The following is a 25,538-nucleotide window of genomic DNA, read 5'->3' as shown; positions in this document are numbered from 1 at the left end:
TCTGAGCAGGTTTTAATACCATTAAGACAGGGCAAAGCACAGAAGCTGTTAGGGGTTTGTAGATTACTATAAAACCAGGGCCTTGTTCCTGGAAAGAAACAGAGGATCCATATACATATCTGCCTAAAACACTGACTTTGGACAAAATTGCTGGTTATTGCAGTGGTACAGTGCTTAGGGCACACTCTGCCATCCTGGATGCTGAACAGAAGAGCCTTCCATTCAGGGGGATTATGAGGAGAGATCAGGTCAGGCAGAGCTCAGGACCCAAGGGGCACAGCTCAGAGGCTCCAAAACAGGGCAGAAGTGCCCATGTAATGCCTGCAGAAGCCCCAAGAACACTGCTCTGTCTCCACGTGCTCCTGCAGGATGAAACAAGCCGGGAATTACGAGCAACACGACTGCAGCAGCTGGCTCAGCCTGGGTCCCCCACTGCCATCACCAAAAAGGCTCCTACCTGCTCACACTGTGCTCCTGCAGCAGAAGGCTGCAGGGGACAACCTGGCTTTTCCAGGGCAGTACCCATTCCCACTAGCACCCACAGCCTAGGGAAGCAGAATGACAAGGAGCACATTACATGAAAGGGCCGCCATGCCAAGCCTGTGTCATGTGTATTCTATTAAGCTGAAGGCTGAATAGAAGACTTTGTTTTCCACTTCAAAGGACCCCATCCCAATCTCTCTCTCTCTTCCCTTATGAATAACAAATTGGAAATAAATCTTCTGGCTGAAGTGCATGGAAACTCATACAGTTGGGGCCCTCTGCAGCTTCCCAGCTCAATCACATGGTAATTTTTTTTGTAAACACTTTTCTGTGATATATATGTAAATCTGGCTGTGCATTGCTGCACCGTGTAAAGCAATACAGCGGGTGTGGCCTCAGGGGATGGCACACAGCAGGAAGCCCGACTGCATATTTCCAATTATTCACAGGGATAATGTTCACAGAGAAGGGTCAAGTTTTATATGTGGGCAGAGCCCTACTTTTCTTCCTAGAGATCCCATTTCATCCTGCTCCATAGGCCAGTGTCCCCGAATTTTCACTATAAATGTTATTTAGCTCTTTTGATACTGAGAAAACAAGGACGTCCCATTTTGTTGGGCAGAGTGAGCATTGGAAAAGTCACTCTCAAGATATACCAAAGGCCCTTCAATCTAAATTAAAAAAAAAAAAAGGAAACTATTACCTCTGCTTTTAAATATTGGGGGGAAGTATTTGGTGCCCACAATATGGACTCCTGAGGACACCTGGCCTCCAGATGGCCAATAACCTTTGACCAGTGCACACAACTCTTACCTGTGCATGCCTGTCACCTTTGCCATGCATTTATAGTAAAGGTTTGTGCAAAAAATCAGCTGTCAGCTTTGTGTTCTCAGTGCAGCCAGGTCATGGTCTATATTCAGAAGATCTACACTTTGGTAATCCAAGAAAATGCAATGCCCACATCTCTCAAACCTGATGACCAGCCTAACACCACTGATGCTGCAGGAAGCATTGCACAGAATAAGACATCTCTGCCTTGGCCTTGCTATTCTTCAAGCAGAACTCATGGCATACACCACCCTTGAGGCCTGCAGCTGAATAAATATTACAATTCATTCCAATGATAAGTATCTATAGTATCTCTGTGTGCCCCTCTGTTCACAACAGTGTTCAACTTCATGGTAACAGGGGAGAAAAAAAATCAGAACAAATGAATCGCAAGGATCTGTGCGCATGTGAGGTCCTGCAGACTGAGGAAAGAAAAGCAATTTTCATGTTTGCCTTTCCTGCTAGGGATCTCACTCACAACGTGGCATTCTGCATGGTTGACCCTTACAGATGCATGGCACATTAGCTACAGGAGAAGCAAAAACTGCACAAGTTGATTGCTGTTTCTATACAGAAAGTCAACATGGAGCAAAGAGCCAAATGTCCTCCTCAGTGGATTTTTTATGTGCATATGTGCAGCATATGGGCAAGTACATGTGTATATTATCTTGCAGGAAACATGCAAGCCCAAACATAGGAAAAATTCAATGATCTAAGTTCACTGTTGACATAAATGCTGAGACTCCATTTGCACTAATGGAGTTGTGCTCACTTATGCCAGTACTGAATTCAGTCCTAGAATTAAACCCACCCAAATCCTAGATAAATTGAAAGAGAACAAAAGTTGGCCTATATGCAAGAGCATATTTTTCATGTTAAAAGCATTTCATTCCCTTTTTCTGCCCATATAATACTGCATTGATGTCTGTGACCCATTTGGATGTAAATCAAAATGGATGCGCTAAAAGCCTGGTTAAAGGAAATGTTCTTCGAAGCAGTGTTCCCATGGCAAGGCAGAACAGCTACACTCAGTTTCCACGGCACAAAGGGACATATAGGGAGGGAAAATGTACTTCTGAAAAATCACTTTAAAGCCAGCAGGGCTTTTCTTGAGCACCTGCACTGCTCTTACCTAATAGATCTGTGCTTTGTAGGTGTGTGTGAATGAATTACATGGAAGAAGTACATAAATCTGCTAAGGTTCTTCAGCAAATAACCAGTGTCCAAATCAAATCTTCGCTACTCAAACATCGCCAGATGTCACTGGCAAGCTTAGCAACTTCTAGAGAACCTCTTGTGGCCTGGGCATGGCCAAAAGGGCATCACAATCTGGCTCTGTATCTACACACTGTGTGAGCCTGTTTTCCTCTGCTCTGTTGAAATGCTGTATTGATGATCCAAGGCCATCTGACTTTTCCCAAACGTGCCTGCAGTGCTGTGAGCAAGGCCTGCATTTGTTTCTCTGCCTTTGGTGCAGATGGTGTGCAGCATTCCTCGGGCTGTGCCCCAGGATGGTGTGAATGACACTTATTGTGGCAGCAATAAAGCCAGGGCTGTTTGCTCAACAGCTGCTGGGTGCATTGTTCCTTTGTGAGAAAAATGCAGCAGCTCTGCTCATGGCATGGCCACGTTACATCGCCACGTTACATCCCACCCCCAGCACCCCATGCAAAGCTGTTCTCCTGATTCGGCACCTAAGCAAATGGCAGACAGTGCTGTTTAACCATGAGGACTTAATCCCAAAATCAGCCCAACTGTTACTAAAAGAGGGAGCAAGGCATGGTAGAACACTTTCTGCACTGCCTGTGAGGAAATGGCTTTAAAGCTGGGCCTGGCTTTCATTTGCTCCTATATGCAGCTGAGCACAGAGGAAAGAAATACTAGACTGCTTCTCCAGGAAAAAGGGAAAATGGTCACCTACCTGTAGAGCAGGGAAAGAGCCATTCAAGGCCCAATTTGGCTACATGACTCTATTTTCTACTTGCCCTGTTAAGCAGCAACAGATCTGACTGTAAATTTTAGGAGGGAAATAGCATTTGGTTTATGGATTCAATGGCAGAGTTATAAACACATATTACTGCTGAGAACCCCAGCTGCCCGGGCAGAAGTATTCTGTAAACCTTTCATTCTTATTAACTTTAAAAATCAGGTGCAATGAGCTTCAACCAAGGTTAGAGTGTTCACTCTCCACAGAAAGCCAGCAAGCAGTCTTTGCACAGCAAGCTTCAAGGTGTGACTCAAAATCTATCTGCACTGATGACCAAGAGCAAGGCTGAGCTAAATCAGCTAAATCAGCTAAAGCTGACCCTAAAATCAGTTCACACCCTCTGCTGCCTACCCCAGCCCCCAGCAGCTGAGCTCTCTGGAGAGGGAACCAAGAGAGCCAAGCAAATGAGCACATGTGCCTTTTCCCTCCAGATCTATGGTTCAGTTCACCAGCACATTCCCCTCCACACAAGTGCCTCCTGCCTACAGTCTCAGCTGCACCTGAACAGAAAACAAAGGACCTCATCCCAAACTTGTGTGGCCAGAAACCAGCTGAGAACCAGCCCATGGAACTCCTGTTCTGACCCAACAAATGTTCTGATCCTGCTCAGCCTCACAGGGGAACGGCTGGACTCTCTCCATTCTCTTTTTGTATAACACCTTTGAATTTGTGAGACCTACAGATTTGAGAAAATTATTTTATTGCAAAAACCAGTGACAAAAAAAAACTTGTGGGCTCACTAGAAGTGCAGAAAGTCTAAGAGCTCTAAACTTTGCTCAGCACTCAAAGAGGGAAATCCTGGCCCTACTGAATGCCAGAAGAGCCAGACATCACCTAGAGCATGGTCACTTGAAGATTTTTATCTTTCTCTGAAGCTCCTGGGCCAGCAGAGCAGCACAGTGTGTGCCTGCCCTCCCAGAGAGGTTGGGTTTGTAGGGGCAGGACTGGCTGACCCTGATGTTCCACAGTCTTAGCAATGTCCAAGTGTCTCCTCTTAAGAGTCAGACCTGTCTAATGAGAAAGACAAAAGGTTCCCAGGATAGCAGGTTTGTTTTCCTTAAAAAAATCCACCAACTAAACAAACAAAAACCCCCTTGTTTTTCAAGTCAACTCATTTGAGACCTGTGTCCTCCTGTCCTGCCTGCTCCTTCCCTCCTCCCTGGCTACCAAAGCCTTTTCTGCAGACATACAATACATTTGCTCTATAAAGAGACCATTCTCCCTGTGCAGCTGCATTTGAGTGACTCTCAGAGGCTCTGAAGCACAGCCAATATGCAGAAACATAAAACCCAAGAGGACTGAGTCTTGTTTCACCTGAGGAGGGTTTATCTTACAGCACTGTTCTCTGAGGGATCTGACCATTGCCACTGAGCCTTATGAAACAGGCTTTTTTGACAAGATGTTTCTGGACTCAAATGTTTCTGTAGGGTTTTAAAATGCTATTTTATTGAAAAAACCCCAAAACACTTGATGCCCTGTATGTCTGCAATAGCCCCCCAGCAGAATTGAAAGTTGTCTTTTTTCTCAGCTAGTTCTAAAAGAGAAGGATTAAAACATGAAACCAATGATAAATCACTACTGCCGCTGGTAGGAACTCGGATATGATGATTATAAGCGCTGAATAAAATGTCTGAACAGAAGAGAATAAAAGATGAGACAGAAGGGATGGGCTCCTCAGGGCCAGAGCCATCTGAGCAGAGACTGTACAGCCCTGGCAGCAGGGTGAGCACAGGAGCTGCACCAGGCTCCTGTAACCCACAACAATTTCATGCCAAACACACAGCCCACAATGTGAAATTCCCACAGTAAGGAACACACATACAGTATTTCCAAAGCAACTCACTGAGGCACCCTGGAAATTCCAGGACAGCAAACAATGGGGACTGTATCTTACAACATTAATTCCAAAACCTGAACTAATATGGAAGGCTCCGTGCTTGGCTGGTATTTGGGAAGCACACCACATCTATGCTCTGTTGCCTTTCTTCAGGGCCACCTGGCTTTGAGATGGGATCAGAAGCATTAACCCCACATAAAAGAACCTAAACCTGACCAAACTGTCACAGTAATATTCAACCATGGTGCTCTTCTAAGAACTGGTGTAGCAGAAAGTGAATAAAATTTGTAACACCCTTTCTTTCCCTGAACTCTGAGAAGAATTCAAGACTGTTTTACCTGTAAGGCTTGGACTAAAGAGACAGAAAAGAGCTACACTAACTCACCCTAGTTGGGGATTACAAGGTCCTGATATCTGATACACCATAGCAGTTTTCTTCTCTCTTTTGGTTGATAGCAATCATCCGTGCCTCAAACAAAATATGGAAAAATGGAGAATTGGGAAGAGAAAGGACATAAAGCATAACTTACAGCAGTGGATTCTACTTAAATAAAAATATTTTTAAAAAAATAAAATACTTTTTAAAATTGAAAGCACCATAATTACTGTTCTTTCTTGAGTCATTGTGAATAAGGAAGGAGTCTATTGCCTGTTCCTAAATTGTGTGTTCACCTGAGTCCCTATCAGTAATGCCAGATTTGAAGCAGTATCTGTTTCTTGCTAATTACTGCAATCCTCCCTTTGCCAGCACCCACAGCCAAGGTAACCTTATAGTTCAGTAATCTATACGATGTTCTCTCTTTTAACATAGCTCAGTGCATGGCATGCAGCTCTCACAGGGGACAGCTGGTGCACATTCACAGACAGGAGAAAACTGTGCATGTAAACTCTGTGACTAAAGCATAAGGAATAACCAGAGCAGCTTGGAGTAAAGCAGATAGAGAAAATGGGGTCTAGAAAAACACTATTTGCTACCTATGACAAGCCTTTAGTGGGCTTCTCTAAGCTTAACACCTTGCTGCTGGCTGCAGTCAGCACACATCTGAAGGAAAAGGAACCCCTCTTCTTCTTCCATGTGCCTCTCTAACTGTCCTTTCACACTGGAATGATTTTCCTTATTTTTATGGTGATTAGCTTGTTCAGGGAATCAGGACTGAGTCTCTTCCATCAGCTTATGTCACTTCACAGTAATGGTTTTAAATATGACACAGCCACAGCTCTTGTTCTACTCTCCTCAGTGAGATGGCCCACACACATCATACACAACTGCTCCCACAGTTACTTTCTCAAGTAATCCTATAAATCCAGTGCAGAACAGTCCCTCAGGCATCATCTCAATAACTCTTTTCTGTTCAGGCTTTGTGCCATTTTTCTCTTGTCCTTTGCATTACTATTTCTTTGCAATTACTGTCTGTCCATGCTCCCTTTGTGCACCCGTGAGAAGGTGAAGAGCCCAACACCCTCAGCCATTCTCCAGTGATGTTACTGGCCACATCCATCCTCTTGATGGGACCATAATGATTTTGTCCTTTGTTCTACTGTCAGGACAATTTTAAACAGCTTCCCTCAGTTAAACAAAATGTATTCTGCTTTCACTGCCTGGCTTTGATATGACAAACCCTGAGCTCTCTCCCTGTGCTGAGCCAAAGTGACTGAGTGTGCCAGACTAATTTTTGCAGTTTTCTACTCCTGACTTCACATCAGAAGAATATAATGCAACAGGTTTGTGGAACAAACTGACACAAGTTTTGTTTTTCTTCAGATCTGCACTGACCTCCTGAGATTAAACATGATGCCTCATCCTGAGTGACTCACTGCTGCAGTTAGCTAAATTCAAACTGTCTTCTTTAAAGCCTGTAATGTAAACAATACATTTTACTGTCACAGCTAGGTGGACATTAGTTAAAACAACTTTACATTCTGCAAACAGCTACATGATGGTGCTGGTTTATGTAGTTTTGGCATGGACACCACACTTTTCCCCTTTAAGCATTGCCACCTCTTGCTCCCACACATGCCTGCTGCACTAACCACCAGCAGGCTGGGCCAGCACCACTGCTGCAGAGTTTACAAAAAGCCATTCCTGGACACTGCCAGGGAAGCAGATTCCTAATAAGGCAGCCCCAGCTGCCCTGAGCAGTGGGATGAGACCCAGACCCCACAGCAGGCTGAGCTCATGGAGCACCCACAGAATCCTCACTTCTGCCAAAGCTCTCAATGATTTTCATGCTCCTCCTGCCTGAGGATTCACCTTTAAACTGAACTCCCTGCAGCCTCTACATGCAAATATTCACTCTGTGGGCTTGTCTCCCCCAAACAGCCCCAGCTACAGACACACAGCAAGAGGACAAACTGCTGTCCCAGTCCAACACACGAGGTCCCACTCTGGGTCTCTGTGCTGAGCTTGCTCAGGAGTCCAGCACTCCTACCAAGAAGGAAGTTTCTCTCTCCAGCTCCTCTTTTATAAATATATTTTACTACAATGTTTTTAATGATCTGCAATAATTCTCTGTGCTTCCACCCCATGACCTCCAAGGACTTGAAAAACCCTTCCTTTCATCTTTTGCAGTGAGTTCAAGGACATACAGAGGAGAAATTACATCTTCAAATCCAACCCTCCACTCAAAAATCTAGATCCTGTCTCTGACCATGGTAACAACTGCACTGTTAAAACATCATCATTGACACCTTCTTCAAATGACCTTAAAATAAAGTGCATGCAGCCAATCAAAATATCTTTTCAGGGATGTTTACAAAACTCAGGCTGAAACAGTTCTCATTTGCAATTTCCTTTTACCATGAAGACCAAAACACTAAAAAAATTAAAATAAAATAATTTTTTAAAAAAAGAAGTCACACAACACAAGGTGGTTCCCACTCTTTTAAAGCATTTAAAAATGTTAGAGCTGAAAATAAAATTTCTGGCATGCTGGGAGTAAAATCTAGCCTGCATGCCATAGATCAGTGGTTAGATATTCCCTGTTATTTTTCAGATATTCAGGCATATGATCTTCACATGCACAGGTAAGTTGGCACATAATTACTGATTCTTGAAAATACCCATAATCACAATAATGGAATTAGGTAAGTTACCATGGAAAACCTTTGCAAAATGTATAACTTATATTTCCATCACTAAAAGAGAACTTACCTTTAAGGACTCCCAGAGGGGAAACTGTACCAGAGAGAAAGGAATCTGGAGAGGTGGGAAAAGAAAAACAAAAAAAGAACAACAACATAATGTTACAAAAGTAAATTGGGTTGGCATGTTCCTCAACTGGCTAAATTAGGAACAGTTATTGTTCTGCCAGTGAACTGCAGCTTATTACACTTACAAATCTTTACGGACACTTTATGTATGCTGCCATTAAATGACTGGTTTCACTAAAGCAGTTTTACTTTGTTTATCACATTCCCTGCTGAGAGGTTAATGTATTGTTACCAGGGTGGCCTAGAAGTGCAATAAGCAGTGTGATCTAGTGCAGGGACATTCTGGGTTTGTCAGCCAGCCAAGAAAGCCATAAAGATGGTTCAAGAAACACGTTCCCAAGGCCAGGAACACAGCTTGGCAAAAAACATCCTCAGCAGTGCAGACTCTCACAGATGCTGAGCTCTTGTGCTGCAGCCAGGGCTCTGCCCTTGGGCATCAGCTGCAGAAACCTTCCAAACATGTCCCGTGATCTCCCATGAACCAGAACTAAAGGCAGGTTGTGAGGAGCTACCACAGCCCGGCTAAAAGGGAGAAGCCTGGTGGCTCTCACTGCCTGTGACACAGGTTCTCCTGTCCGGCAGCAGTATCTCTGCATCTCTGTCTAGGCTCATTCCTGCTGCCTCCTGTCCTTGGAGTGCCTGTGCATTTCCATGTCCTTCACAGATCCTGCCCTGATAAAAACCTCAGCTCATCACTCAGTTTGCACTGTGAACACACTGAAGCACTGTGCAACAAGAGACATCACTTTCCAAGGTTATGCCTTCTATTGTATTTCCTCCTTTGCAAAGCCCTCCACGAAATTCTTCCTTGTCCTTCACCACTCAGAGAAGTCCTGTCCAACACCTACCTCTGGTACCAACTCTGCCTTTGCAATCTCCAGGCTGAATATCTGTCCCAGGATATTTCACAGGATATTTCAGAGGAAAGGGTCTCCAGGAAAGCACTGACCTGTCCTAGGATCACCCTACAGCTGTACCTGCAGGTCTGCTTTGCCCCTTCCTAAAGCTGCATTATCTCTGCTTTGTTAGCCAGTCAACCCCAGGCTCAAATCTTCCTCCAACTATCTGTTTTCTTCTACTTTTATCTTTCTTCATTTCCCCCTTGTTTAGGCTGATTTGGCAGTTCATATATCAAATTATTTAGTCTCAGAAAGCACTTACACATTATTTACAATGAAAAGGAGTAGATACACAAAATGGATCATGCTTATTTAATGCAGATATCTTTGCTCTGAGTGATGTCAGGTTAAAAATGTTCACTAGAGATATGAATGGCTTATTAAACCCAAATTCAGGCTACACAAAGGAATCTGAAATGGAACAGCCATTCAACATCACAGGAGACAAAGAGTATTGTCTGCTTCTCTGTGCTCCAAGTAATGATTAATAAATGAGTCTATTAAGTTAATCTGCCAGGCAAAACTAAACTTGACAGACACCTGCCACAGAAAATTTGTTATCTATTCAGGCAGGAAATGGCAGTGAGAAGAAATCAATGTCACTGCTGTACATTGAGCTGACAAACTGAAATCTCAGAGGAAGTTTGTCATCTTGGACAACGAGCAATATCCCTGGTGGCATCTCAGAGCCCCAAATAAAGGTCAGACATGGCTCTTATTTATCAGGGTCTTGAAACTCTAGTGTAGCAATTAAATTTCATTTTTAATAGTGGGTGGAAAAGCCCAGCTCTTTGACAGTTATGTGTGGTAATGTATTTATGAGAAGATATATACACACCCACATGCTACTGCAGCATTGTTGAACTGAAATTATATGGAATGATTTCTTTGCAATGTAAAATGAAAAGCAACGTAATCTTCTATGATCTAGACCAAAAAAACAGAGAAAAATAAGCAACAATAACCAATACATTTGCTTCAAATTTGGTAAAAAAGAGAAAAGGAAATGCTCTGTATCCAGCTGTACACCAAACAAAACAAGCTTTCAAATACAGCCTCCAAGTTTTGCTTTTTTTATGCTTGTGAATGAGTGGTAAAATTAAGCAGCTGTTAATAAGACAAGGGAAGCTTGTGACATAATCCCCTTTATATCACTTAGCTAGAAGCATTTCAATCAAAGGGGAAACTTGTTCACAAGTGCTGTTTGATTTTCAGTGTTAGTGGTGTTTGCTTTCTGTGTCCTGCTCAGGGCTGGATGGAGATTATGGGTTCCCCTTTTCCCCAGGTGCCCCATGGGATGCAGATTTCAGATGTGGGCCAGGGTGACCTGCACAGCCACTGGGCTCCCTCCTCTCTATCAGGGCTGCAGGATAAGGCTCTAAACATTCAAACATTCATAAGTCACACTTTACTGGAGTTTAAAGACTTGCAAAACCCAAACAAAATAGGAAGCACCACCACCACCAAGCAGGGCAGCAGCATCTTTGCTGCACTAAGAAGATCCTAAGGAGATCTCCTACAGTTACTGCAGTCACCCATTGGACCCTGTCTGACATCCTGACTTAAAACAAAACCCACACAAGCAATTTCATGGGTATTGCAATGAAAGGGAGTCTGTCTTCCTGTGGATTTGGGTTTTGTCATCAGATTCTCTGAAGCCAAATCATTTCCAAGCCGCCTTCGGCAATCTTCCCATGACAGGGACCTCCATCACATTTCTTCTCCAGATCTATTCCACAGCCCTTGTTGAAAGTTCAGCTCCTATTGAAAGCCTTCCCTCAAACCCCTTAATCACCTTTATTTTCCCCTCAAGAAAGGTATCAGAACTCCTGTTTATCTTCGCAGCCTCTGCCCTCCCGCCACATTTCCGTGGTCAAGATGTGCAAGGGCTGTGCAGGCTGCTGTGTGTCCATGTGTGCAAACACCCTGCTTGCATAAGCCTCATCTCCCTAAGAGACCAGACTAAACAGCCCACACCCAAAAGTAGCATTAATATATGCAAAAAGAAATAGCTCTGTGAGGGTAGCTCACCCATGAAAAGCCTTTAGATGGCTTATTGCCCTTTATTCTTCCTCCACGGCAGACGTGACAAAATCCTGCAGTCTGGGGACACTTCTTAATTTGAACAGTTACAGCATTTCATTCCTTTTTGTATTTTGCTTCTTCTTAAAAGAAAAGCTCTTCAGCAATGAACAGAATCACACCCTGTTAGGCAGAGATATTTCTGCCTGAAATAGGCTAAGGCAACAATGAAAATGTGGTCCACACATGTGGGTAACTTGCTGCCAGCAAATATGAAACCCTGGCAAGTTCCAGCAACCTCTCATTTGACATTAATATAAAATAGACAGAGAGTACCAGTTCTCATGTCTGGCCTAGTGTTATATAACTATGCTGTTTGTTCATCAGAGTCAACCCTTAAACACACACAAAAGGCAAATTTAAAGCCTCCAGACAGCTGCAAATAATTATTCTAAAATGTTTTATAGGTTAGTGAAATTATCATTTACTCTGGTCTCTGTAGTCCTTAGCACCTGATGCCCAAGTTAAGGTAATGAACTTCGCAGATGCTTATTTCTACACATCTACTTAATTCCCCTGATACAAAGTATTTTAAATGATTATGTTTAACAAGTTACTTTTAGAAATAGCTGCACTTCCCCCCCAGAGCAGCAGACACATCTCGCTTCCAAAGAAAAATACCAACCTGTAAGTACTGAAGATTGATGACAGAGCAAAAGTCCTCCCACCAAATACTGTTTAATTAAATAAAAGAAATTTAAGGAGGAACTTAATCATGCTCTTTGTAACTAAAACAGAACACTTTAAAGTATTGTGTACATATAACACTGAAAATTCACCTAGTTGATGTCTGATGGTAAATTGCAAGCTGACATTGTCCCAAGGAAAACAGCAGCCACAGCAAGGGCAGCAAGCTGAAGGAGTGGCAAAGAATGGGGGAAAGAACGAAAAGAAAAAAAACCAAAACCTCATCAGCCCCTTCAGAACTGGGATTCCCTTCCAAATATGAGAATTCTTTCACACAAAGAGGAAACAGATGTCCATGGCTGGAATTTGCATGTGGCTTTATTCTCTTCTAGGATACAATAAAACTACTCTTCTTCTCATCCTCCGAGCTAGAAATTAAACAGTGGCATGTCATGCAGCGTCCAGCTGTGCTTCCTACCTCCAACCTTTATTAGCAATATATTTAAAAAGAAGAAGAAAAGAGAGAGACAGAAAGAAAGGGAGAAACTAGAAAAGCACAAGAATTGAAAAACTGTGGTATGTGTTCTCAAAACAATATAAAACCTACAGATGTTCTTACTAATCTGTGGCACATGTTTGTTTATTCAGGTTTTCCCTGTCCCCAGTTCAGCAGGCTTTGCTCTCCAGAAGACTTATCTATTTTTATAAACATTAAATACTGCAGGAGAGATTGGCATAAACAGCCAGAGGAGGAACAGGCTCACCTTATAAGAGTCCCTGAAAATGCACCTCCATCCCAGAAACTGCTCTCACCCACACCCCCACTGTTCCCTACATTAACAGCAGTGGGAGGAAAGCAAACACTTCTGAAGAGGATTTTTAGGGTGTGAATGTCACAAAGGCCAGCAGCAGGAACATCTGCTCACTTCAGGGAGAACCCATTTCATCCTTGAGGGGCAGCTCTCAAACTTGCACCCAACCTGTCACCTGCACTCACCAGGACAAGGACAGAGGGGCCATCACTGTCCAAGTCTGTATTTATGCGAAGTACTGAGCTGCTGTGCCAAACTGTGCCTTCTCCACTGTAATTGCAAAGAAAAGTCTAATAACCCACTTCTGTATAGCAAAAATACACTGTTTCCTAAGGATACAGCAAATTTCAGAACAATCTCCCCTTTACCTAAGTCCCCTTTACAATCCCTTTTTTTCTAGCTTCTTTATAAAGGATAGGAGGGTTTTTTAATAGGTTCAAGTTAAAGCAGAATAAAACAACCCTGTCAGCCCACTGGAGTTAAACATCTCTGTTAATAATCCCAGCAAATTTGGTTCAGTGTCTTGCCCTCCTAAAATTCTTCACACACTTGCCCAATACATATGGATTAGGATAAACTGATGCTCCAGCTATAAATTTACTTTCCCCAGGACGGGCTTTGAAAAGACAGCATGAAATGAGGCAAGGCTGGCCCCTGGTCACATCAGAGGTCACAGAAATAGCCACCACCAAGAAGATTTGGAGGTTTCACAGCTTTTCTGCTGACTGAAGGTGAACGTGTTTAAGACCCATCATCGATGGGATACCCTAGAGCTGACAAAGTAGACTCCTTTTCCTGCAAAACTTCAATTAATATTGTCCCCCAGGCCCTCCTTGAAAAACTGCAGACTCCACAAGGAACTGAATTATAAGAAGGTAATTTGTAACCTGAACATGAATGAAAGACTGTCAAAGGCATCAGCTGTGCTCCTGCAGCTCTGTGAGATGGAAGGTTGGGAGCGTGGTGAAAGAATGGACAAGTTTATGTGTTAAACAAATGATGGAGGGCTTTGTTAATAAACACTGATGCAAAAACAAACAAAGCTTTTCAGGCAGGTTTAACAACTCTGGCATAGCAATGACCAGGGAAGAGGTTTTGGCTTCACTCCTTAAGGAAAACAGTGAAGGACCAAGTTCACACACAGCACCTTCCTGTAAGGCTGCACGAAGCCGGAGAGGTGGAGGAGCCCCACGGGAAGCTCAGCCATCCCAGGGAAAACTATCGAGTTGCATTTGCAACAAACAACTTTTCACAGCCCTTCAGTGCTGAACACCAGCTCTGCAGCACTGCCAGAGGCAAAGGAATGGCGTTTAGGGTGGTAGAAACATCAATCTCAACAATGCCAAGAGTATAATTAAAACAAAGGTTTCAGATCATGCACCAGCAGCCACCTGAAGTAATCAGCAATTCCTTCATTTTCAAGCAAATAACATTAACCCCGTGTGAGCTGGGAGAAAACTGCAAGCTATAAATGGGAAGAAATACAAAATTCCTGAATTATAGTCATTTTTCCGGTTCAGGCATCTGCTAACTCTCAAATAAATATTTGCACCTTGCTTCCTACGTTTCCCCAGCTCTAACCCCAAAGTATTTCCACTTGTCACCTGGCATATGTGAATGGTTGGAACTAAATTCCTTTCCTAGACAAAACATTATGTGCCCCACAGGGTTGCTTAATTTGGTTACAAGCCATTCTCACAGATGTCCTGTGGACCTGTGTGGCAGAACTTCACATCCACATTTCCCCTTAAATAGCATCACGCACTCATTATAAAAGCAACTTATAGGGCATATTACGTAGTAAAGATAAGTAAAAGGAAAATTCAGTTTTTCCTCCATGAGAAAAAGGTTCTGTGATTAAAAAAGCAAAGAAAAATAAAGGAAAAAATGTTTTTCTGCAGGGGCAATATTGACCAGCGAAGGGGAAAGACATAGTAAGAGATCCAGCACGACTTCATGTTTCCAAAACATGGGAAAAAGAGAGGCAGTGAGGCAGATGCACAAACTCAATGCAGGCTGGATTGATTTAAGAGATCCTGATGATCACAGAGACCTAACTTTGCACACGCGTGAGACAGACCATCATTGAGCTATTGAAGGCTCTTTCCTCAAAGAAACAACATTAACAGCCTCACATTCCACCCCACACCCCTTCTTGAACCAGCCCCTTCTTACTCTGCTGGGAGAACAGAATAACTATTAGAGATTGTATACTGTCAGCCACAAAAGTCGATTTTATTGGATTTCAAACATGAACTGGACTGACCAGCCCCTAATTACACAAATAATATCCATTTCTCCCATTTCCCAACAAATAAGCATTAAAGGAGATGCCTGCTTTGCTATTAATTTTCAACTACATATTAAGAAAACCCCTCAGCAAGTAAATGAATATGCTGACACCGATTGGTACATGCTGTTTTCAGGGCTCAGATAAAAATCTTGTAGGATAAAAGATGAGTTTAGCAGCTCCAGAAGAATGAAGGTATTGTTTAACAGGAAGCAGATGTATGTCAGATGGCAAACTCATTAAAGTGTCCCATCGTTAAAGGAAACGGGATAACAACGAGCCATCTGAAAAAACCTGCAGTGATCAGGAAATGCACAAGCCGCAGCTAATCTCCCATTTATTGGTAGGTAATGCCTTTAAGTCATGCACATGCATTGAGTTTAGGAGCATGAAGGACTAATCTTTGTTCTCATGAAAGAAACAGGAGCAGAACCCAAGAGCATGGAGAGCAGCATTTCTGGAAGAAGTCTTCTGAGGGAAAACTCCCAACATTTGGAGGAGTTATTACATCGACCCGTGGGTGCACACACAGACAGCCTGGGCAGCATCAGTTCCCTGACTCTGAGAGCATTTGAACGGACATTCTACATACATGGGGCATTTTAAATGTAAATATGATTACAAAAATGCCTTATGGAAGGTACCTATCAAGGAATAGCCTCTAAATCCAAATTGGAAACTCTACTCAAAGAAAAAAACCATTCACTAGTGGGCATTGGAGTGATGGACTTGAAGTATCAGAGTTGAACAATTCCTCAAGTAAGAATTTTGCAGGCTATGTAAGGATCTAAGCACAAGGAATTAAACAAGCAGCATAGATTCACAAAATCATAGGATCATTTAGGTTGGGAAAGACCCCTATGATCATTGAGTCCAACTGTTAACCCAGCACTGCCAAGCACATCACTAAACCACATCCCCAAGTGCCACATCTACATGCTTTTAAATCCCTCCAGGGGTGGGAACTCAACCACTTCCCTGGGCAGCCTCTTCCAATGCTTGACAACTCTCCCAGTAAAGAAATTTTTCCTGCTGTCCAATCTGAACCTCCCCTGGTGCAGCTTTGACGCCTTTTATTCTCCCTCTGGCACTTGTCACCTGGGAGAAGAGACTGATCCCCACCTGGCTGCTCCTTTCAGGGAGTTGTAGAGAGTGAGGAGGTCCCACTTGAGCCTCCTTTTCTCCAGGCTGAGCACCCCCAGCTCCCTGAGCCACTCCTTGTGCTCCAGACCCTTCCCCAGCTCCTTTCCCTTCTCTGGACAAGCTCCAGACCCTCAATGTCTTTCTTGTAGTGAGGGGCCCAAAACTGAACCCAGAATTTGAATTAAAGACAGCATGTTTGATTCACAAGGCAGGTGGATCTGTGGAGAGGAGTGAGAGTATTGCTTCATCCAGCAAATATTCAGTCTAAGAAACTGGAAAACGGTGCAGCTGTAATTGCACTGACATCAGCAAAGGAACTCTTGTCCTCAGAGTAACAGCCACAAGAAGAAAAACAAAAAAAAAAACCCAGACTAGGAAGAAACATGTGTTTCTCCCATCTTGGATATATCGCAACCTATACCAGTTTTGTTACAAATGTCTTGTTACTACATTATGATTACAAATATCACATAGCAGCTCTCACCATAAAAATTAAAGACATCCTTTGCCAGGAGTTTTCTGAGTATCACTAAAAAAAATTTCCAAGAGGAAATCCATCTCTGCCTTTGGATATTGGCCTGGTCCAAAGGCATTGAAATCACTGGGAATTTTGCACATGTGGCTTTGACAGCTTCTGGATCAGGAGTGATGCTAAAGATGGAGAAAAGAGGAGAGGGTGGATGCAAAGGTTCTACAGCATTACACAAAAATCAACTAATCTGGATTCTACCATGTCTTTCCCAGGATGCACAGACCCCATTCATGGTGAGAGCAGGCTCTAGAATCTCCTTTTTAAAAACTTGTTTAATAGGAACTCCTGCAAATTCCTTGCTTTTACAGAAATACACAACAGCCTTAATTATATCTGAGCCCAAACCATTAACTTTTAAGTACAATTTTAAGTCCCAATACAGTTAATGTAAGCTAACCAAGTTTTTTTGAATGTTTTACCAAATACAGACTTTGGCATTTTGCTGCATTGCTACCCTTGGTTATTTGGTAAGGGTATTCCTGCTTCTTTGCCCTTGTGGAAGAAAAAAAGAAAAACCTAAACTGTACCAAAAAGAAAAATAAGCATTGTTTTAAACAAAACACTTCATGGATATTATTGAGAAAACTACTCCATCAGTGGTAGTGCAAAACCAACATTAATGGAACAAATACTATAAACCAAGCGGAAACTTCTGTCCCTGAAGTGTAAGGCCTGTGCAGTACTGTTTGTGTATCTTACACCATTATCTCCATCATGTGGCAGAGAGAAAGAATGCAGACTAATGTCAAATTCAGGAAATACTGCTCATGTAAAGGTATTTTACTTCAGATTCAGAATTTTGTATCTCACAAAATGGGGCTTTGCCAAGTTTCCTTCTGTGAGTGCCATTTTCAGCTGTTTTCATTAACAGTTGCATTGCTTTTGCCCAACCACAGGACATGATCTTGCAGAAGTGAAATTACCTACTACCTTAGGACAAAGATTTCCCTTAACTATTACCTATTAAGACTTTCCTGCACTGCAGCTACAATTCCACAAACTTTAATCTGATTCTACATCACAAAAGACCTAATCTAAAACTCATTACAGTGAACTGAAAAATCCCAGCAAGCATTTGGCTGATCCCAAAGGAGCAGTTAGACAATGCACATACAGATACAGGAAGGATGGTTCCTTTATTATTATTTTTTTTTTTTTACCCTCTATAACTCTTTTCTGACAGTTTAACCAATTCTGCAGGCTCTGTAACTATTTAAACAGGAAGCCCCCTGGACCCAGCAGACCTCCCTGCTGATGCAGCTGGAGAGTGACTCTGCTCCGAATGGAGCATTTCTTCCAGCCCCAGCCCAAGGTAGCAGCTGTAGGATGTGGGGTTGGACACTGCTGGGCCACCTGGGACTCTCTGCCCTCCCAGGTGTGCACGTGCAGCCTCGTCCATGGCAATCCAGCCCCTGGGAAAGGCTGCATCCCCCAACTTCCTGCCTGTCAGCAAGCTGGGAAAAAACTTCAGTGAGGCTGGCTGCACAAACCCAGAGTGCACAGAGCAGGGAGGGTCTTGCAGGCTGCCTCAAAGGAGCCTAAACCCTCCTTGTACAATGGCATCACAGTGTAAGAACTGTGGAAATAAAGCCACAGCTCTCAATGATTTGTTTTGATCCAGTTATGGAGAAGATGCTTTCATCACAAGCCTTTGAGCTCCTTTGCATGACTCTACACAGGCACCTCGTTTCTGTCTGCCTTGAGAATCTCTCATAGCCACAATGTTTAACCATAAAGCTAGACCAGAACAAATTCTCACACTTGGTTACCCAGCTCAGATGGGAGGAAAGTGTGTGAGGCTACAAAAGCCTGGGAATAAGATCAAGGGAAACAAGGGTGCTTTGGTGGGCAAGACAGCTAAACAGCTGGAACATCCCAGCACACACAAACCCTTATTTTGTTCTTTTGCTCATCCTGCAGCCCTGTTCACATAGCCCAGGAGTAGCTTTGGGCTATCAGCAGGGCCTGAGGGAACTGAACTGCAGAGCATGACAGCAGCTCAGACTTCTTCTGTGAAATCCTGCTTGGAGCTGTGATCACCAAAGTAGATGCTACCAAGTTTCCACTTTACCATATAAATCATCCCCTCCACATTTGGCAAAGCACTTAAGCACATGCTTAGCTGGGCTAGAGCTAATTTTCTTCCCAGCAGCCAGTATGGGGCTGTGTTTTGGATTTGTGCTGAAAATGGTGTTGATAACTCAGGGATGTTTCAGTTATTGCTGGGCAGGGCTCACACAGAGACAAGGCCCTTCCTGCTCCTAACCCCACCAGAGTGGGCTGGGGGTGCACAGGGAGTTAGGGGACACATAACAGGGACAGCTGAGCCCAACCACCCCAAGGGACATCCCAGACCATGTGGTGTCATGCTGGGGAAGAAGGAGGAAAGGGGAATGGATGTTCAGAGGACGGCATTTGTCTTCCAAGTGCCCATTAGGTGAGATGTCCCTGCTGTGCTGGGGATGGCTGACCACCTGCCTGTCCTCACAGTGAATGAATTCCTTGTGTAGCTTTGCTTGGCTTTTGCTTTACCTGTTCAACTGTCTGTATCCACTCACAAGTTTTCTCAATTCTCCCTTCCAATCCTTCCCCCACCCCATGTGGGGATGAGCTGCCAGCTGGGGTTAAACCATGACAACAGCCTTCACTATTGCTGAACGGCAGCAAGATTAACCTTTAAAGTGTTAAATACCAAACACAAGTTCTCAAAACTCCATGCTCTTCTTCACACTCCCAACTTCCCTTTAATCCAAAAGCTCTTCCAGAGCTGGAGCTGGGCCAAAGTGTTTTGTAGAGCTGAAGCCTGAACAAAGTGTTCTGCTAATTTGGGGCTGCAACCAACATGGTGACTGCTGAGAAAAGCCAGCTAACAGCCTAATCTTTTCTGTGTGTTCCTTTAGATACACAGTGAGGAGCTCAAAGTGACCTCAAGCAACCAAGAGAGGACAAGCCAAGGGAACAACATGACTGGAGCTCCACCAAGAAGCTCCAGCATCACAGCCAAGCAGGGCCTCGCCAGGGCCCCACGATGGGATCAGATCCCACCACTGCCTCTCTCTCTCTCACGCAGCAGGTCTGAGCACAGCATCTGCTGCACTGATGGTGCCTTTAAGGAACCTCCTTCTGTGGAAAACATTGACAGCAGAAGGAGAAAGCCGAGCTGCACGCCCACTGCAGCGCGGCCTCCAGAGGGAGCGGGATGGGAAATGCCACGGGATGGGAAATGCTGCTCTCACAGCTTCAGTCCATTTAAATTCTGCACCCAGAAGGTTTGACTGAGATGATTTCTTTTCCTCACTGGTTTTGCAGCCATTGTCAAATGCCCAGCACAGCAGATTTGCCAGTTCCCTGCTGTCACAGGTACGTTCACAAAACTCACAGTGCCATGGCCCAGGTTGTGTGGGTAGGTGCAGGATTTTGAATGCAATACACAGACAAAATCAATGGCATTTACATATATATGATTTGAACCACAGTCTCCCCAGTTATTTTCCAGCTGGGAAGCAGTCAGCAATTAAATAATTTTCATGCTAACAGGCATTACTTGCAAGGAAAGAAAATTGAACACAAAAATGTTGCTTGGAGAAATAGTCAGACATTCCCTAGCCATAAGGAATCTCCTGAAATTTCAACTTTTCACTGGACAGTAGGGTAGAAACTTGTTGGGAAACCTTCCCTTAGGTTTCTAGATTTGTTTCTATTCCTGCAGCCTCATGAATGGATTGGATGCCTTATTCTGGGTGTTACTCAATCTCCATAATGCACTGATAATGCTCCTTCCACCCTGAGCCTGGCTGGGATATATCTGCCTAAATTAGTTCAACCCAACTGTGAAGCAGCACCTGAAATAAAAAATATTCATCCTGATCAAAGACATGGTGTCCCAGAAGTAGCAACTTGGACTCAGGGAACTGGGCACCAGGCAGTGCAGTAAAGAAAAATTACCAAGCAAATTAAGAACAAAAGAGAAAAGGAAGGAAAGAAATGCTACTGCCTAATACACTTGCATTGCTGATGTCAGAGCAAGTGCCTTTTGCAGTATAATTTTATAACTTTTTGGGCTGAGAAGTGCAGGCTGGTGTTAGCAGCATATAATATAACCAGGTGACTTAAAGCAGGATTTTTTCTAATGAGATTAGCAAACTATACATTACAATTCCCGTAATGTTTCAGCCTCAAGGCATTTTAATTACACTTTTCATTTATTTTCCCTGGGATTTTCTGACTCATGCCAAAATCCTTTCTTCACTTAAAAAGCAATTTTTATCTCAGGGCAAGTGCTAATAGACCACTTCAGACAAAACAACCAAAATCTGCAGAACTCATACAAGAGCAAAAATCAACTGTGGCTTTCAATCAAAGGATATAATTCCATTAACACCTTTCTTTAAATAGTATCACCATGTGCTGGTAGTGGGCTTTGGGATCATGAAAAGAATTAAGAAACCTGCAGAACTGTGCAGATTCTGTGTTCTCACATGCAACTTTAAAAACTCAGCTGACCTGATGCCAGTGAATGACCTGAGTTTGTCTGGAAGTCATAGACCCACAGAATAGTTTGGGTTGGAAATGATCTTAAAGATCATCTCATTCCAATCCCCCTGCCATGGGCATGGAATTTCCATTATTGTCACAGGCCCAGGACTAATCTGGGGTGGAAAGGAGGTTCCCAAATTCATTCTGAAATGCTGATGGACATGGTGGAAACAGCCTGTTATGCTGGAAATTTCCTGTAGACACAAAAGACCGTGACATGATGGTTTGTGTCCACAGATCAGCTGAACACTGTGGAGATCCTACCCTGAACAAATGCCTTTACACGATGTGCTGATTAAAAAAACAACAAAAAAAGTAAAAAACTCGTGCTTTTGCTTTGCAACACAGAGCAACTCAGTAAGATAAATTCCAAAAGCCTTTACTGTGGTAGAATAGTTAAATAGGATCACAATAAAATTCCACCTGTCAGCTCCAAAAGCACCCCACATGTAGAATTTACACAAGCTGAACCAGAGCTGGTTCAGGGCATGTCATAACAGCCATTTCTGCACTGAGCTCTGTTAAAATTGGCCTCAAGATGAATTGAGTGCCTGGAAAGGGCAACCATATTTCAAGCAAACCAGGACATGCTCAGGGTGCTTGGGCTGCCCCTTCAGCTGCATTCCTGAACGTTTAATTTTTGCCACTTGGTTTGCATGAAAAATATTTCCAGCACACTTCCAAAACCCTCTGCAATACAGCACAAATACCTTGTGGTAAAACTTAAAAGAAGAAACATGTTAGTTTATACTGAAAGGATTTTGCAGAGCATTATTCCAGCTCACACCCCTAAGTGAAGAGTCAGCATCACAAGTGTTTTTTGCTCACGAGTTGTTTGCAATCTGTCATTTCTCACAGCTACAATATGGCATTGCCAATTTAATCACAGGGGCTTTTTCCGAATGGCACCCTGGTTTGTTTGTGTTTGTGATGCTTTTGCAGCAGAAGTCACTTGAGGTGCAGGAAATGGCACAACTAAAATGTAAATCAGAAGGGCACTGTAACTGATTGCACCCTTGCTCCATGTTTTTGTCAAGGGGTTTTAATTCAAGAAATCTCACTGTGTGCAGAACTTTTGCACCAAGCCAGTGATGCTGAGCACCCTCACCCCTTTTTCAAGTCAACTCAACTTCAAGCAAACAGGTCTGGGGGAAATAATGAGGCAGGGCCCTTCCCTGGAGCTGTGCATTAGAGAAGCCAGTCTGACACGAATGAGTAGAAATCCTCTTGGGCTTTTTCAGAAATAAATGCACCAATAATGCAAGATTAATATGTAATAAAGAGACAATTTTCTTCCATGTCCCACAGACTACATGCACTGTATGCCCTTTGAAGGCAGCCAATTACACTGTCAGCAACCAATACATTTCAGCTGGAGCAACTAGAACAGTTGTTAGTGGCAATTTTGCAGGGAAGGCTGCAGTGAAGCCCATGTCCCCTTTGCAAATCCAGCTAAAATAACTCTTCAGATGCTCTGGTGCACAGTCAAACACCTTGGTAACACATTTTTGAAAGGGTATTTTTGAAGGTAAATATTTTCGTAATCTATTTGGTTTTAAAATGTTACTGTTCTCACATTTAACTGGATTTTTTTAAATTGCTCTCTCTCAACCTACATCTTTAAACCTGTATCATAAAAAAAAATTGAGAGAGAGAATCAGATATCTTGGATTTCCTCTTATTCCAGGTAACTTATTCCATATGCAGTCCAGCCAACGAGTTAAAACTTCCTCCCTTTTTTATTTCCTGTTGCTACCAACATCCAACTCACAAAATCCACCATTTGGAGAGATAATGAGAAATCCAAATGGCCAGCTGGCCTGCACAAGTTCTGGTGAGGCCAGAGGCTCCTCAGTGGATAAGACATCCAGCAGGGATTGGATGGGGCAGCAAGAACTGATCACATATTAAAGAAAGAGAATTTTGGAAAGGCAGCTATAATATTGTCACGGGTCACTTTTGTACCAAACACTTCACAAACAACTAAAGATTTGCCCCAAGACCTGCAAATACAGGAAGGAAGGCAAATGTCATTGCTTAATTCACCTTAAAGAAATGCAGCACAGCCACTGCAAGCTAAGTGCCACTTTGGTGACAGTTTATAATTGATAAATAAATCATTTATACACCTGACACAGCTCATTTCTCTCTTTCGTGATAATTATAGTTTTAGAAGCCTCATTTAAGGGGTGCAAATTAATTTCCAAATTCCACCTACTGTCAAAGAATGTGTTTTATTAGGTGATTAATTACCTGCAGGAGCACTTCAGGAGACACCTTGGGGGCAAACAGGGATTGCTGTGACAGCTCCTTTAAGATATGGCTCTGCTCCTAAGGCCCGATGAGCTCAGAGATAAAATAACTGCATACAGGTGTTATCATCTGCAGCACCTTGGGATGTTTGTGCCTCAGAGAAGTGCATTTCCCTTCTGGAACATGCAAGTATTTGCCTGGATGCCACAGCCCTTGCTTTGTGAGAAGTCCCACAAACTGCCTGGGGTGGGATCCAGTTCCACAGTGGGGCAGAAAGCAGGAGCAGCTGTGGGAACTGCTCTTCCTCAGCTCAGTGTGCTCCTGAAACCTTCTGTACCCCCAAAAACACACACCACAGGGCCTTCCCCAGCTTAGATGCCTGGATGTTTCAAAATTCTGGGCCAAGAATACTTTTTGTAAGCTTTACTTAAGTCAGAAAATTATACCACAGTTTTTGTGCTGTCATTTCTAACCTCCACACTGAGCAGAGCTTCCAGCAGAGCTATACTCCTGTATCTCCTCTGTGCAAGCACGTTTGGGGCTCCAAGATGACTGGGAAGAAACTAAGGCAGCACAGCACAGCTTATATACACACACCTATGCACCAAGTTCAGGGACCTCCACGCTCACAGGGACTTTGACACTGAAGACAGTGAAAAAAACTCCCAGAGAAAAACAACTCTTCCAATAACTCAGCTGGAGAAACATGGAATTTAACAAACTCTAAAGGCTTTATCCACCTGTTTTACCTGAGTCTCTTATTCTACACAACACCTCAAGTACAGCTGCCAGAGGAATTGCTCTGCTCCTGGCATTTCTTTTTCTCTTACACCTGCACCTGCCTTTCACAGGAATTACACTGACAGAGAAAATAAGATCTGAAGGCCACTGACCAAGGGCAGGGCCTGTTCCCAGCCTGTCTAACCTGCACCAGCACCTGAGCTGATGGATGGGCTGCACAGATGATCAGCTCAGGTGCTGCTTTGTTGGATGGTTCCCCAGAGCAATTTAAGTCATTACTTCTTCACCTCCTCATCATGGGCATAGGAACAGATTTTTCTTCTCCTGCTTGCAGAAAATTTTCAAGAACTTGTCTTTATTTGTCATTTTACCTTCCTGTGGCTTTTCCATTGCTCTTCCCCCCCTTTCCTGCACAAGGACATCAAAGACTGCCAAAGGCAATTCTCACTGTGCTTTTCATCAGCAAGCTTAAGTCAGATTGTTAGAAAAAGCTGGTTAAGTCTAAACCAACATTAACCCTTCAAGTCTGGGAGCAAAAGAAAACAGAAATTCAGAGTAGTCTGAGAGATTCTCTTGTCCAAGGGCAACAAATTTCTTCTGATCTCAGGGCAGTGGGATGTAAATCTCCCTTCAGTAAAGCCTGGAAGAGGGAACATCACAGATGAACATGTCTGAGGTGGGAAAAGAGAACAGAAAAGCAGAGTTCAAAAATCTGAGAATTTATTTCACTCTAACAAAGTAATAACGAGGGACACAAAGTCTTTTCAGAAGCTTTTTGCAAATGAGGATACGTGGCAAAGGGAGGATTGCTCTGGACTCTGAGAAGACCACCTATAGCCATGATGGATCTACAACACTTGTAATTTTCAACTTGTGGAGGCATAAGCACTTGACATAACTCTCAGCTAAACACAATCAGAAAGCCACTTGCTGCACTTTCTTTCTTTTTCTCTCAAAAAGCCAAAACCCAAAACAAGCACCAACAACAGCAGCCAAACAAAAAAGCCGAAAAACCAACAACATGACACAAACTTCCCAGAAAAACAATCAGATCCCAGTAAAGATCAAGCTGGAGATTATTGCTCCAAAGCTGCCCTTAATTAAGCAAAGTCTTCCACCACTCAACAGTTGTTACAAGGTTAGAGAGAAACCTATCACCTAAAATATCATCTAACCCAAAGTAATTAACCAACTGACAAAACTGTACTACAAACCTACTTCAATTTTAACCCATTGTGTGTGCTGGAAACTTCCACAGTCAAACATTCTGTGTTTTCT

At 43.2% G+C, this 25,538-nt stretch overlaps 1 protein-coding gene across 3 annotated transcripts in view; it reads right to left on the bottom strand.

Moving 5' to 3' along the window:
• Positions 1–25,538, bottom strand: part of SLC25A26 (solute carrier family 25 member 26) — an 81,797-nt gene that overhangs the window by 16,628 nt on the left and 39,631 nt on the right. For 2 of the 3 annotated variants that reach the window (XM_030956884.1, XM_030956886.1), the window contains one exon: positions 8,287–8,331. The exons of the other annotated variant lie outside the window; for it this stretch is intronic. In XM_030956884.1, coding sequence (XP_030812744.1) covers positions 8,287–8,331 — 45 coding nt within the window. The remainder of the gene's footprint in view (positions 1–8,286; positions 8,332–25,538) is intronic. 3 annotated transcript variants of the gene reach the window in all.

Source organism: Camarhynchus parvulus, chromosome 12 (assembly GCF_901933205.1).
Source record: "Camarhynchus parvulus chromosome 12, STF_HiC, whole genome shotgun sequence".
Taxonomy (NCBI): Eukaryota; Metazoa; Chordata; class Aves; order Passeriformes; family Thraupidae; genus Camarhynchus; species Camarhynchus parvulus.
The sequence above is the reverse complement of the archived record's forward strand: the minus strand, read 5'-3'. Positions and strand labels throughout refer to the sequence as shown.